Source organism: Alternaria incomplexa (genome assembly GCF_024043165.1).
Source record: "Alternaria incomplexa strain BMP 0042 chromosome Unknown scaffold_5, whole genome shotgun sequence".
NCBI classification, from domain to species: Eukaryota; Fungi; Ascomycota; class Dothideomycetes; order Pleosporales; family Pleosporaceae; genus Alternaria; species Alternaria incomplexa.
The window spans coordinates 57979-72286 of NW_026249854.1; the positions used below are offsets into that span (position 1 = coordinate 57979).

At 51.7% G+C, this 14308-nt stretch overlaps 4 protein-coding genes across 4 annotated transcripts; 1 reads left to right on the forward strand and 3 right to left on the reverse strand.

Annotated features, from left to right (window-relative positions):
• Positions 1 to 3172: 3172 nt before the first annotated feature.
• Positions 3173 to 4333, forward strand: J4E90_003932 (uncharacterized protein; the record flags this gene model as incomplete). Its single annotated transcript, XM_051433498.1, has 1 exon — positions 3173 to 4333. One exon carries the CDS (start codon positions 3173 to 3175, stop codon positions 4331 to 4333), a length of 1161 nt encoding a protein of 386 aa, XP_051292016.1.
• A 394-nt stretch (positions 4334 to 4727) lies between these two features.
• On the reverse strand, positions 4728 to 6072 carry J4E90_003933 (uncharacterized protein; the record flags this gene model as incomplete). The annotated part of the gene is made up of 3 exons (XM_051433499.1): positions 4728 to 5233; positions 5287 to 5893; positions 5944 to 6072. The coding sequence occupies 3 exons, from the start codon at positions 6070 to 6072 to the stop codon at positions 4728 to 4730; spliced, it is 1242 nt and encodes a 413-aa protein (XP_051292017.1).
• A 1409-nt stretch (positions 6073 to 7481) lies between these two features.
• On the reverse strand, positions 7482 to 9273 carry J4E90_003934 (uncharacterized protein; the record flags this gene model as incomplete). The annotated part of the gene is made up of 2 exons (XM_051433500.1): positions 7482 to 8464; positions 8514 to 9273. The coding sequence occupies 2 exons, from the start codon at positions 9271 to 9273 to the stop codon at positions 7482 to 7484; spliced, it is 1743 nt and encodes a 580-aa protein (XP_051292018.1).
• A 1311-nt stretch (positions 9274 to 10584) lies between these two features.
• J4E90_003935 (uncharacterized protein) lies at positions 10585 to 13002 on the reverse strand (the record flags this gene model as incomplete). The annotated part of the gene is made up of 2 exons (XM_051433501.1): positions 10585 to 12430; positions 12659 to 13002. 2 exons carry the CDS (start codon positions 13000 to 13002, stop codon positions 10585 to 10587), a joined length of 2190 nt encoding a protein of 729 aa, XP_051292019.1.
• Positions 13003 to 14308: the final 1306 nt, after the last annotated feature.

Sequence of the window (14308 nt, forward strand, 5' to 3'; positions counted from 1 at the left end):
GCGAATCTAGAGATAAGGTCGACGACACCATTGTCAAGATCTGGAAGCCAGGGCTGTTCTTGTACATCGCAGTCTCCCTGCCGCTCCTGCTAATGACTCTCCTGGTCTGGGGTTTGTGGACATTTGGGTATAAGCTGAAGAATGAGAGGCATGTCAGGGTTGCAAGGAAACGCCTGTTTCACACTGCTGGGTCTACGGAAAAGGAAAATCTAATAATGAGGCAGAATACCATTACATGAGCACGTTCTGTGAGGCTTTAATGGCCATTTTCTGCGCTACTGGTCTTCAAATGGGTTTTGGGGGGATTGTGGTTGCTGCAATATCATCTGTATCCGTTTCACATAGTGGCTCATGCTGTGCATGGCGATATCCCCGAACACGACGGCCTCCAATTCCTTCGGGTCGACCCGCAGTGGTAAAATTCTCTTGAGTTCGTCATTCTCATCAGTTTCGCCTCTTAGGACTACCTGGTCTCCGCTAGGAATATAAAAAGGCGGAGGGATTGCCCATTCTTCTGTGGTGACCGGTCGCGTCCATGCCTCAACGAGGCTCCGCATGTAGCTTTCCTGGGCAAGAGGGGCAGGGTCTCCCTCATTAATGAATGATATGAAAAGTTTTGCTTTTGTCGTCGGACGCAGAATCGCAGGTCTGGAGACCGGTGGTCCTCCAAATGTGACGCAGTCTATGCAAGTAATCTTATCCACTGTGTAAAACATAGCCTTGATCAGCCAAGCACTTGATGATTCAGTGAGCTCACTTACTTGCTTTCAATCTTGACAATTGAGAGGTATTTGAATGCATAGATGCGAAGAGGAGCTGCGCAATTGCGGCACCGCTGGAGTGACCGGTGAACAATAGGTCCACTTCACCTGGCGGGCGATCCTCGAACAGCTTCGTTATCTCTGCTGCGACTAGAGGTTCCATGTTTTTTGCAAGCGCGAGAAGACCGCGATGGCATTTCATGTCTACCCCCAACTCTTCGCAGTCTGTAGGATCTGTATTGGTATTGACTGCCCATTCCATTGCAGAATACATAGGCCACCTGGTAGCGCGAAACGCGATGATAAGATTGTCGCGTTCGTCAATTCTCGTAGTATGCAGACAGAAGGGTCTGCTATTTCCGGTGGCACTCTTTGGCCCGCAGAATATCGTGTCCTCCGACGATCCTTTGATCTTGTGGACACGGACAGCCCACTCTGCTGCAAGATTGACCTGTTTCCACTGGGACATCTCTCTACATCTCTTTTAGAACCACGCGACGGCTCTTACTTTCTTTGCTGACTTACAATTCAAAACGGCTTATACCATCTCGGAGAACATGATTCGCATACTTTTCGATCCTACCAATGTAGTCAATCCATTCGTTGTCGTTCTCAACTTGAAGATCTTAGCGAGGTGTCGTGAATGCTCTCGATTAAGGCTGCAAAGGCTGACTTACGTTGGTCGGCAATATCGTATGAGAAGTCGATGTCGTTCAGCTTCTTAAAGGCTTTGGATAGCGCGACGGAATTCGAAGTACTCTCAGTGGACTGGGAGACACTGTTCGAGGACGAGGCTACTGCCCCGCTGCTTTCAGCAATCAAAGTCTTTGTTTTCGACTTACTGAGGAGACCCCAAAGTCTCTTGTTTGCTTCTGCTCTGGACTGTGGCATCTCGGGACTATTGCTCTACGATGGCTGCTCTGGTAATGAAGTGCAAGTCGTCATTGCCGCCTGGACTCTTGGCATCGTTACACAGCCGAGGGGTAGGTACCTAGATACTACTCTCGCGATCTTGGAAGACACGTCACTGGATCTATCACCTCCCCTGCATGACACAATGAACCCTGATGATTCTGCCAGCACTTCAAATATCTACGATGGTACCTTTGGTGAAATCTTCCGGTTGCTCAGCAGCGTGTATTGGGAGGGCTTGGAGAGAGAAGTACGCGAACTCGTTCTAGCTTATCAAGATATAGAGAGGTACCAGACAAATTCTTCTCCCAACGAAACCGTTGCTCCGGATCTCAGTGCTCGCAACTTCGAGCGTTTCTGTAATTTATTGAGTAAGTTGACGACTAGCAAACTCAAAAGCTACAGCACGCACGCTAACCGAGCTGCAGCACCCTATGTCAAAGGTGACGATGCATTCGACTCAGTAAGATTGCACAGTCGCGCAGTTGAACTTGCTCGGGGTGTGTTGACTTCCTCCCGTATAATTTAAACCGGAAAGGATTAAAAGTCTCTTGTAGCTCACTTGGATCTCGATTCTGAATCACGGCGTAGCCGATCTCTTCTCCAGGCACTAGGTAATCCACACTATAGGCTGTGTGTATGAAACTTAGTGACGAAATACACTAGGGCTACTGGATGTCGATATTGTGCACGACAGCATAGACGACGTCACAATTGGCAGACATTGTCATAATCCACGTGGTATGTGATAGCAAAAGAAGAAAGCTCGGAATTTGCAAGTTGATTGGAACTCTAGGCGAGACATTTCGAATACCGAGTGATTCGCGTGTTTATTTCCGCGAAATGCGTTGCGAAGCGTGCAGACAACCACTGCGAGAATATTTCTATTATGAGTGCAACGAAGGATGTGTCAGGTCAGTTCCACACGGCTTTAGATTTCCTCGACGCTTTGCTAACGCTTTGCGCATTTCAGTTTGATCTCGAAGTTCTACATCCAGGATGAAGAAGGCAACGAAAGGAAGGATATAAATATACCCCTTGAGTCCAGACCGCCCGTGAGGCTATGTGTTGCATGTACACGTAAAGATGACATACTGGCGACATGTAAACGAGAACACTGTCGCAAAGTGTTTCATCCCACAAGTGAGGAAAAGGGTATGTCTTTCTCTTGATTTGAAAAGTTCTCAAAACACTAAAATACTCCTAGGAATTCCCTCATTCAGAGCAAAGCTACGGGCCTTTGAATTCAGGAAGGAAGACGGTTCATCCGCATCACAGTTGCAAAGAACGGCTTCCAAGCTTATCTCTCCAACCCATTTCGTGAATGCAGGACCACTCCACGTTGCTCTTACCTTCGGGCCTCTGATGATAGAAAACGGCTTGCGACCGTAAGTTATTCGTATACCACCTTGTAGCAGGACACTAAATAAGCCATCAGCGTCCACAAAGCCGACATCTCCTGTCGGCCCATACCGTCTCTACGATACAAACCATCTCTCATGAAGTTGATATTCTCTGAACGGGACGCGACGAACGAGACAATTCTCACGGGGCATGTGTACGATGACAAAGCCAACAAACGCGTGATCAAAGAGCTACATCAGAAACCTAGAACCGCCCGCCGCATTCTTGGTTGCGCGAAGAAGGTGTGTGGCGGTGCATTCTCCGGACACAACGTGCACTTCTCAGATGGCGAGAAAGAGGTAATAAGGTGTCTGACCGAGGCTGGTTCTAGCTTTAAGCTAAAGGGAGAGTCCGCTAACTGGGTCACTCGAGCGCGATCGAACCTGCGCAAGGCCTCGCTACCGATTGTCGAGGCCATCAAAGAAACCTTTGGGCACGAGATCGATATATATCTCAAGCATTTCGCCAAAGTTCTGGCGAATCGGGATACCCGTCTGGACTGGACTTGGCGAGAGAATACTTGCCAGAACTTCGCCACAAATCTCATCAAAGACTTGCGAATCTATGGCACGTTCCATCACATGCCCTTAGCTTTCATTGATGATGAAAAAGTTCGCAATGCGAAGGATTGGTCCTGTCCTCGATACGCCATGTCCTTCGGGTCAAGCATCGACACACCGCTAGCGTTACTGCGACCGCAGCCTCGCTCCCTCATTTGGAACTTCTACCATAGACACCGGGACAACTGCGACCTTGTGGAATTCGGAGAAATATACCGTAGGAAGCCTTGCGCCTTTCCGACCGAGGCATGGCTGCTGCTCGACGGCATTGAAGACACCGGAGAAGCGAAGATTTCGTTGGTAGATGCTCTGTGGAGCATACCGAGGGACTCCATATCTATCTTACACACGCATCTCTTGCGCGACTCATCAGTGTACTCCAACACGGGACAAAAGGTTTTGACCAGAGAGCAATGGGTACAGAATCGTCTTCGCGTAATGCACCAGCTGGATGTCTTCGCAAGTCTGAGCGGTGCGCTCACTGCTGCGCTGATGGAACAACGGATCGAAAAACGACATCTCATCGCAAAATCCGCTCATCCTCTTGCAGAAGACTATGGTGACTTTCACGCCGAGGAAAGAATGAAGATCGTTGATGTGGGTGGGCGCTTTATATACTCCGTCTCAGGACGTGAGAGAAACTGGCACAAAGCAGAGTGGATGCATCTCTTTAGAAAACTAAAGAACGTGGAATAGGTCGACAAGAACTCCCAATATCCACTTGAAGCCTTCTTCTTATATAGGAAAAAACCGAACAGGTCTAGAGCCTACGTCAACGTTAGGATATCTACTTTGCATGCTTCTATGTTAATGTAGGCTGCAGGCCTGTTTAGTTTTTTCCTTAGTTACTGTGCCTTGGTAGTCCAGAGGACCCGTATGATAATAACGCCTAGTCAGAGTGGAACTGGGAAGTGGGTTGGCGCGATCAACACGTGAAAGGGTATATTGAAACGTATCGATACGCTCGCCTGGATGGAAAACTGAAGAGCCCAATTCTTCTTTGGAAATACTCACGCCGTGTAGGAAAGAAATGCACGCGTACGAGCGTGCTCACTAAAGGAGAAACCACTTTGAGCGGATGCTGCATCACTTAATCGTCCGAGCCGTCCTCAGGAAGCTCCCTCAGCACGCCCTCAACAATCTCAATGAGCTCATCAACATCCGGTCGCTCACTTGGCTCCAGCCTCAAACACTTCCTCACCACCTCTTTGACGCTATCTGTGATAGCATCCTCAGGATTCGCCTTCTGCTTCCCCCTCTGCATACCCTCATCTGGAAATCTCCAGTCACCACCCAAGACACATATGCTCAGACTACCACCCGTCTCATCTGACCTAGCTTCGAAGGGGCTCTTGCCGACTAAGCAGGCGTAGAGCGTGCAACCGAGCGACCAAATGTCGACCTTGGTGTCAATGACAGAGCCCGTCTTGACGTCGAAGAGTTCGGGGGCGCGATATGGCATGGTGGAGTGCTCGGCGGCGGTGTCTTGGATTTGTAGGGCGAGGGAGCGCGATGTGACGGGTGTTGGGGACGGTGCGAGGGAGCCGAGGTCCATGAGGATGGGTGTCTGGCCGTCGTCGTCTATCATGATGTTTCCTACGCGTGTTAGTCTCTAGAATGCGCAACCATAAGATGAATGCAGTGCATACCAGGCTTGATGTCTCTGTGCGCGTACGCCCTCTCCCCGCCAGGCGCAATGCCTTCGTGCGCCGCTGTGACTTCTGACTCCTCTAGCAGTCCTTCTGCCTCTTGCTCGTCGTCCTCGTCATGATCGCGATTCCGCCTGCTCGGGCGCATCTCCATTGTCTCCGCAGCTTCCGCGTCTGCCCTCTTCGCGTCTCTCCGGACTTTCTTCGCCTTGCCCTCACTCTTCGCGCCGCCGGGTCCGCCCTTGATCTTGTACTGATGCATTGCCTTGAGCGCTTTGCAGACACCCAGGAACAGCACCATGAGTCTTCGCTCAGGAAACTTTGTGTGGTTGACCAGGTTCGCGTTGATCATGTCTTGTAGGTTGCCGCGACGGTAGTATGGTAGGAGGATGTATACGGTCTTCGCGGATGAGTCTGACTTGTCGGTTTCAACGGAGTAGTCGATTGAGTGTATGATGTTGGGGTGCGGCGAGAAGAGTGTGTAGGCCTCGACTTCCTTGAGCGCCAGGCTCACGCTTTCTTGGCCGAAGGGACATCTAATCTTCTTGAGTGCGAGGAGTTGTTGATTCGAGTTATCTTGTACGAGATAGACGTATGAGAAGCCACCCTGTGTCGCGATGAGTAAAGTGGAAGTGCATTGGAGGTATCTCAGTTTACCTCGCCCAGCAGCCGTAATATCTTGAAACTTCGACTGTTGATCTTCAATTGTGGTGAGCTAGGAAAGCAAACCATGCAATTCGTGAAGGAATAGACAACGTCCAGGAAGTATGTGCCTAAGGATCCCATCGTGGCGGTTTCCGTTGCTACTGCAATTTGTTTTGTTTGCGAAGCTATCGACAGCTTGCGGGAAGGCGGTGCCGAGATAGAGGCGCGGTCAATTCAATTGTCGATTGTCGCGATAGTACGGAGCTTATGTTTGGGTGATGAGGAGGTGATCGGGGCGGAACGATAGTGAAGACGTGTTGTTTACTGTGATAGGATGTGGGTGTGTTGGTGCTGACGAAGAGGTTCCGGGTTGCGCCAAGGCGTGGCTGTGAACCCTGACAGTTGCACGCTTCCGATCGCCCACGGAACGTGGTCGGGAAGATCCACGAGCTGCTAGCCCGAAGCGGGTGTTAGCGCCGCACCACCCAGAAATTTGGAATATGTTGTGGGCTCGCGCTCGAATATGGAGTCTTTTCGCAAGGGCTTAAGGTATGTACGTAGGTTAGTAAGTTGATAACGGTAATTGAATTTAGTTTCTAAACCAAATTCCACAAGAATTCGCCATCAACGTCTCTAAGAGACTCCAAATGTTATGGGCGTGTGGCTCAGTGGTAGAGCGTAAGCAATTGCACTGAACGACCTGTATGCGCAACAGATATTAACGTTTCCAAGGTCCGCTTTGCATCTTCTTGCTTGAAAGGGCGTTGAATACAGCAATCTGCGGAAGGTCCGGGTTTCGGTATGTTCACACTGCGCTCCAGAGGTCGAGCCCACTCGCTAACATGTTCAAGATCACCCGCCCGTCCATCAAAACTTCTTTTTTGCAGTCTTTTGCTACCTTTTGTTTCTATCTTTACAGGTTATAACATGCTGTCGCAAGAGCTAAATAGAGCTTGCGAACCTGACTTATCCAAGAAACCAGGAGAACGTTACTTAAAACCTTGGTGAGTTTCACAGATGCACACAAACGCTGCTTGCATTGTCTTGCATTCTGTCTATGCAGCAAAGCTTTAACAGCCGTATTTTGCCTTTACCTGTGATACTCTGCTGTGAACCATCTCTACGTCCAGTACCCAAAGAGACTAGATTCTTGAGATTTTTAGAGGCAACTTCGACATTTCCTACATATGTTATTAGGCCCGTCGCACATCATCATAAGAGACCAGCTCCTCAAAAAGATCACCTCCCGCTAATTACCAGTCCAACCGCGTTGCCAACTACCTGATCTTCCACAACACTTCCATCAGGCCGAAACCTGAACACCGTGAAGCATACATCAACGCCAGATTTTCCAATTCGCTGATGATAACCCAATGTATGCGGCAACACCCTTGAGTTCCATCCCTGTATTCAAGGACTCTACCTTATACAAGAAAAAACTGAAGACGTTTACAAACTACATTAACGTAAAAGTATGCAAAGTAGGTAGCCTAATGTCGATGTAGACTCTAGGGTGTTCCGTTTTCCCCAAGGTTGACGTGACTCCCCTCTCAAGGGGCAACATCCTTCGGCATCCCATCAACCCCCAGATCAATCTCCTTGTCCAGGTTCTCCAAGAACCCCTTGCCGCGGAAATCCTCCTTACCAACCACCTTGTCCATTATGCCCGCAACCTCCTCACACTTATTATACCACACCCTCTCGTAGTTGTACTCGTCCGCGGGACCGTCCGGCATCATGATCCACTCAGGTATCGCGCCTTTCTCTTGCTCATTATCTTTGTACCACCAAAACCTCGCCGTATCATCCTCTTTTGTGCGCCAGTTACCGCGGTTCCAGTTGTGTTTCAGCGGAGAGTGCTTGTCCCATCCGCGGACGAGATGGCGGTAGTAGGCGATGGGGTGGATGTATTCGTTTGTATCGCCCAGATCGCGGAGCTTGGTCCATTTGGGCGCTTTGGTGTCTTCGTTGTAACACTCGACTTCTTCGTGGCCGGGCATGCGTTGCCAAGATCCGATGAAGTAGTATATGCCGCTGTAAGAGTCCACGAGAGGACCTGTACCCCAGCTGAAGTCGAAGTTGGTGTGTGAGTGGGGTGGAGAACGCGGCGGAGGTTTGAGTGTATCGTGACCGATGCCGGGAATGGAGATCTTTGGGAGCAGGTTCCACGCTTTTTGAAGGAGGTTCTGGTGGTGATAGGTGCATGCGAAGCGGAGGCGGAATAGCCAGCGCGTGTACTGGTCCATGGACAGCTGGAAAGCATGACGGTCGATTGTGAGGTGAGGGGAGATGACTTGAAGCATCCAGCAGAGGGTTGCTGTGGAGATGTTTTCCGAATCTCCCTTCATATCACCGAAAGCGTCTTGTGAACCACCACCGATATTTGTATGAACACCAGGGAACCAAACCTGCTTCAGCTCCGGTGTTGGTCTGTTGGGATCGTCGACTAGATCTTTAGGAATGTACCAGAGCGTAGGACGGAAAGCCTTCCGACGCTCATCCAGAGCCAACGCCTGAAATGCATGCTCGATGTCTACAAATCGTTAGCCATAACCACACGTTTCGACACCACTAAAACTCACTCTCTGTCAGCTCGACGTTGTGAAACCCATACTTCGTCCTCGACCACGCCAGATCAATACCAATCAGATCGGGCACACCCAACGAGCCAACGGTATCCCATACACCCACGACCTTCACCTTCCTACTTCCCTCGCTGACAGCAAGCTCACCATGCGGCCGGATATCCCATACTTCCGCCAGCAGTTTGAGATCATGCCAGTCGATGTTCCTGACATCTACGCCCTCTTTCTCCATCTGCAGACCCTTCTCGCTGAGCTTGCCTTTGGTGAACCATCTGTACTCATTCGTCTCCCGAAAATCAACACCCTCTTCGTTCCTTTGATATAGACGATACAGCTCCGGGAAGAACTGCATGTTGACTGGTGCAATCACACCTATGTCCGAGACCAGCCCGGCAACCGCACGTGCGGTGTAAGCTCCTCTCGAAAATCCGAAGCAGAAAATTTCATCGCCAGGCTCGTAGTTCTGCACAATGAAGTTGTAGGCTTCAATAACGTTCTCGGCAAGACCAGCTCCCGTGCCACCTTGTCGTCGTCTCTCAGAGGTGCTCAGATTCCCGGTTCCTATCCCGGAGTCATAGTACACGATCTGGTGGAATTTCTTCGAGTCGTCGTCCTTGTCGGTGCCAACACGCGCTATCAAGCGGCAGAGTCTGGCAACATTTGAGGGTATGTTGTCTTTGCTGCTGACGCTAGATTGCCATGTGCCATCGCAGCAGATCACTAGCCGTCGTCTCCAGGCGGTGTTGTCGTTGACCATGACGGCAGAATGCAAGTTTGTGTAGGTAAATGGGAAAAGAAGAACAGACGGTCGGTCGTCTGTAGCGCGCAATGTCGATTATAGGAAGGAGGAATGCGTATAAACAAGTACAAGAACGCTGATCAGATACCAAGGCTAAATCGCAGGCAAGCGCGTCGGACGTCGTTATATGACACTCAGGGGTAAGCAAAAAGACAGATAAGTACACGCAGCACAAAAGACGAAGCTGACCGGTTCCAAGCCACGAAGCTGCATTCAGGCAATGGGGCAATGAGGCAGCGCAACTCTTCTGATTTATCCTCATCGAGTCGTACACCATGAATGGTCGATCACCGAATGCCCATGACGGACGCCTAATTCCCCATGTCGCCAATGCGCCCGCCGCATTGTCCAGGTGCGGCTGAAGGAGGCTGCCAAGCGGCCTGTTTGAGCGGGATGAAGCGCTGCTCCTACCCGCACGCCTTTGCATTTTCACCGAAGGACGGGTCAGACCGTGAACGCCTTCAGGGTGGTCTGATATGGCGCGGAGGTGTTGGAGTGAGAATTGCTCGCGTTGCGCGCGTCGGCGCGCTGTCAGAACATGAGAGAATGCGGTGTGCGTGTATGGGGCTTGTGCACGCGATCATCATTGCCGTCGCTACTTAGCTTTGCCTTATGAACTTTGATTGCGATATCGAAAACACTGTTTGTGCGCGTGTGGATAGTTGTGAACTGATCAATGTCCACGGGTATGATGGGTGTTGGGGATCATGGGCGGGGTCCGAGGCGCAGGCAACGCGGTCAAGGCGTGTCAGCTGTTGCCCGAACCCTGAAGTAAAAATATTCAGGCAACGGCAGGCACAGCCCATCTCCAACTCAGAATGCCACAACAACAGTCAGATTACTGTCAAAAGCTGCATTCCTGTTACACCATTGTCAGCTCAATACTTGCTTGTTTCACTCGGCACGTGCATGCCGTCTCAAAAAAAGGCCGAGTATGCTAGCACCGCCCGAAGGCGGCGGCAATGTACCAACATTGATTCTTCTCGTCAATACCCTATATCCAAAAAGCGGTCTATACTATCGCTGAGCATCAAAGCGTGACCAACAGTCGCTGAAGACCAAATCCGTGGAGTATCCCAGTGCCGTCTGTCGCGATATGGCGCCATTTTGGCGCAATCCCAGAGTACCATTGTGGCAGCCCCAGGCGTGCCTATATAACGCCCACCATCCCACCATGAAAAGAACGCTTAATCGCTGAACATCACAAGACTGCTTCCTGAAACTTGTACGACAATCCCGCGAGTCGTCAAAGCCCCTGGCATCAACTACTCACATTGAGCGAGGTGAGTTACCAGCTGTATGCGGCCGACTGCCGTATTGAGATCCATCATTAAAGCCCTCGAAGCTTTCACCTGATGACATCCTTCTCAGATCGTTGTCGTCGCCCATGTCGACATCTTCCATCTCGTACCGGCCCGCTCCGTTCGGGTTCTGCGGCGGTCCCATATTGGCAAAAGAACTGTATTGCCGTGGGGGCGCCGCGGGCGGAACGCCAGCACTGCTGATTTGTTCTGCGAGGCTCGGCTTCTCCGCCAGATTGTTAAGCATGGCGCGACTCGCGTCCAACATCGACACGGCGTACTCAAGAAAGTCCGCTCGCTTGGAAGAGACGGAAAGCGTCCAGCGGTACTCGCATAGCCTGAGTTTGTAAAACTCGGCCTCCTCCTTGGCGGGTGCTGTAGCCCATAGCAGCGACCCAAAGGTGCCGATGAGCGTAAAGTTGACTTTGGAAGCAAAGTACCAGAAACCCTGCAGATGCTCCGGCTTCAGACGGTTCACAAAATCCATAGCAGAGATCAGCCGCGTCTTCGCGGCGTTGCGGCACATGAAGAGACCGTAAGAGTCGGGGTTGGTGGAGTCGAGCGACTGCACTATGCGCCTGTGCAGTGTAATCTCCGTCGCAAAGTACGCGAGATGCAGATAGCCCGTAGAGGTGAGCTTGCCCTTCTCAGGAACGTTCATCTTGACCTCTGCGGGTAGCTTCTCGTGCCATTGACGAAGCTTGATTTGCACAGGCTTGGCTCGTGCGAGGATCAACTCGGTCGACTTTCTCCCCGCATTGGCAAAGTCGTGGATCGCCGTTTGGGTGTAAAATGTGTCCATGACCTCAGCCATGATCTGCGTGAGCCCAATCATCTGGGCAAACAGTATCCGGCCTCGGTGGCTCTCTACCTGCTCCTCTTCAGATTCTTCCTGGCGCGTCTCGTATCCATCTCCTTCTTCAACAAAATCGTCTTCTGTAATCGGCTTCACGGCCCAGTTGGCATTGAAGATGTGCGATGGCCGGCCGTGGATGAGTGAGCTCCACTTGTCTTGCATGTACAACGCCCATGCGATGCGCTTCCTCAAGCCACGCTCCCAGAGAGGAACTGACCATGATGAGCAGTCGAGATGCAGGCCTAGTTCTTGACCAATGGCCACCAGCTGTGTTGTCAAGCTCCAAGAGTCCGCTTCAGGACGTTGCAGCAACAACAAGCCAGCCTGTATCGTCGACAGTTTAGGTCGCTCCATAGCCAGTGTGAGCGCCTTCATAGCAATCGCTTCTAGCCGCGCTGCATCAGGTCGGGAGTAGTTTGCTAGCTTGGGGTCGAGAGACCACCAGTTGAGCGCCAGGATGTACATGCCAGCCAACAAGGCTGGCGAAAAACCTCGATCGCCTCTGCGATACCGTTCGACAAACAAATGTTTCTGGATGATGGGGTAGTTTGGATGTACTACTTGGAAGTAAAGATCTAGTAAAGCAGGACCATGTGGGTGCACAAGCTGCTCGACCTGACCCAACGCCTCAGACTCGCCGGCGAAGTCTTGTGTGTTCTCGTCAGGTAGCATAATGAAACATTCATGGTCGTTCACACGTCGAAGCGTACCAAGGTCGAAGGTCGACTCGTTACGGGTGTCGAACTGTGATAGGCCAATGAGCAGCGAATCGAATGGAGAACTCAGACCGATGTATCTGCTATGTTGGCGTCGTTGCAGCCCTAATGTCTCTCCAAACTGAGGCAAGTGAAGGCTCGCTATTTGAGATAGTGAGGGTTGCGGTGGTGGTGGACTTGGCGCGGTTGCTGTGATGGTGGGTGTTGATAATGCTAGTGGTGGAGGATCTGAATCGACGGATCTGCCAGAGGATGTCAGCACGACACCCAACTAGACGCCAACGAACCAGGACGCCTGGTGAGGGTCACAGCTCCCGGTGCCACGAGCACATGCGGGATGGAAAAAGCAAGTGGTGCTACACATGCGCACGTGACCTGGTAGCGTGACGCAAGAGGCATAGCAGATGTCGGAAGTGATATATCTACGCGAGCCGTGGACGTGAAGCAGTAGCGGGGTGGCCTAAACATACCTCTTCTTGGTGTTGTTTGGCGAGTCCTTCTTCTCACCGTCGACGACTTTCCTCTTCCGCGGCAGTGGGCTTTGTACAAAGGTACACTCCTGCTTGTGGAACTCGCACAGGACACACAAAGCAGCGCCCTCGTGTATCACACAGCGGCTCTTCCTCCTTCGGCACGCGTCACAAGGGCGTTCCCTCCGTGAGCGGATGTTAGATACTGGACCGTTGTTGGACGTGGGCTTGCTCAAGCTCTCCTTGCTGGATGGTGACTTCTGTATCGTGCGAGGACGAGCTGGTGCTATAGAGACAACAGGACGTGGGCCCATAGCCGGCTGCTGCATTGCTACGGCCGTCATGGCTAGCTGGCGTGGTGGAAGGGTGCGATAAGGCTATGATAGACTACGGCCCGTTGGCTAGTTTCCGAATCAGGGTGCAAGTATCTCGCTATCGGAAGCAGGGTTCGTGACAGGTCTTATCGCGTGGGAGATAGGTAGTTCAATCGGTATATGGGAGATATCCCGGAAATGCAAATCCAGTTGGGTAATCCAATGGAGAGTCAGACGAGTCCTACTTAGGGCCCTAGGTTGCCGGTAACGGCGGCGAGGAGTATGAGGTGACTGATGGTTCGCGCCGTCATTGAAGGTCTACGAAAGAAGTAGAGGATGGGCGGAGGCGGGCGGGATGGCGGGATCAGCCTGGCCTTGGAGCTTGGAGACCTAGAACCCTGTGTGGGGAGAAAGCAGGCGCATAATCGGGGGTGGCAGTCGTATATACTGGAGTGTCGCTGGAGAGCGCGCTGCGAGAGTCTTTTGTGGCAGACATGTGCTCGGGATGGGTTTCAAGATGCAGGGTGCACGGATGTTGCTTGGAGGTAAGCTGGATGGGCTCTAGCGGCTTCCTGCATTCTATCTTACGTACAGCCGAGAGATAAGGACTTCGCGGTGGGCCAATGGCCGCCGTGCATGGCTTCCCCCACCTGAATAATGTGATCTTTCCATTACTCCAGCTCTTGCTTATCTGTGCGTCTGTACTACACAGGATCCAGTTTAACTGTCTCGAGGAATTACTCTTATGTACTCGTTACCATACTCCATAGTTTTAGTATTGGCGCATGCACGTCACCCACGGCTACGCATCATTATCGCTTGCCTAGCACTGGTAAACAGTTGACGACCGTTTGAGGGACCTTGCAGCTGACAGTTGCACCGCTGAATTTTTCTTGTTCGCAGCCTCGACAGCACATGGCACGACGCGATGGATCCGACATTTTGCCACGTTCCGAGGTTTTCACGAGCCGCCTCATCGTGAGGCAGCTCGCCCGACCATGCCAGTATCCATGGTAATGGTATGAACGGCCTCCGCACGTGTCGCGTGTTCTCCACAAGCCCTACTGCCATACTTAGCATAGGACCCCTCGATAGCGATCTCCGCTCCGCTCTGCCCCTGGTCTCGTTTCTCACCGCTCGCACTTCAGGCAAAACGCTTTCCGCTCCGACCACCGGCAGTGCGCAGGACCCGAATATCTCCGCCAATCCTAGTCAGCGAGTTGCATCTTGCCGTTGCATCTTGCCGTTGATGTCATAGCACTTTTCGCCGTTGACGCGATTCAGGGAGGCTGGGTGAAGAACCGCGGCGCCGCCAAACCTCCCAAGACCGAAGAAG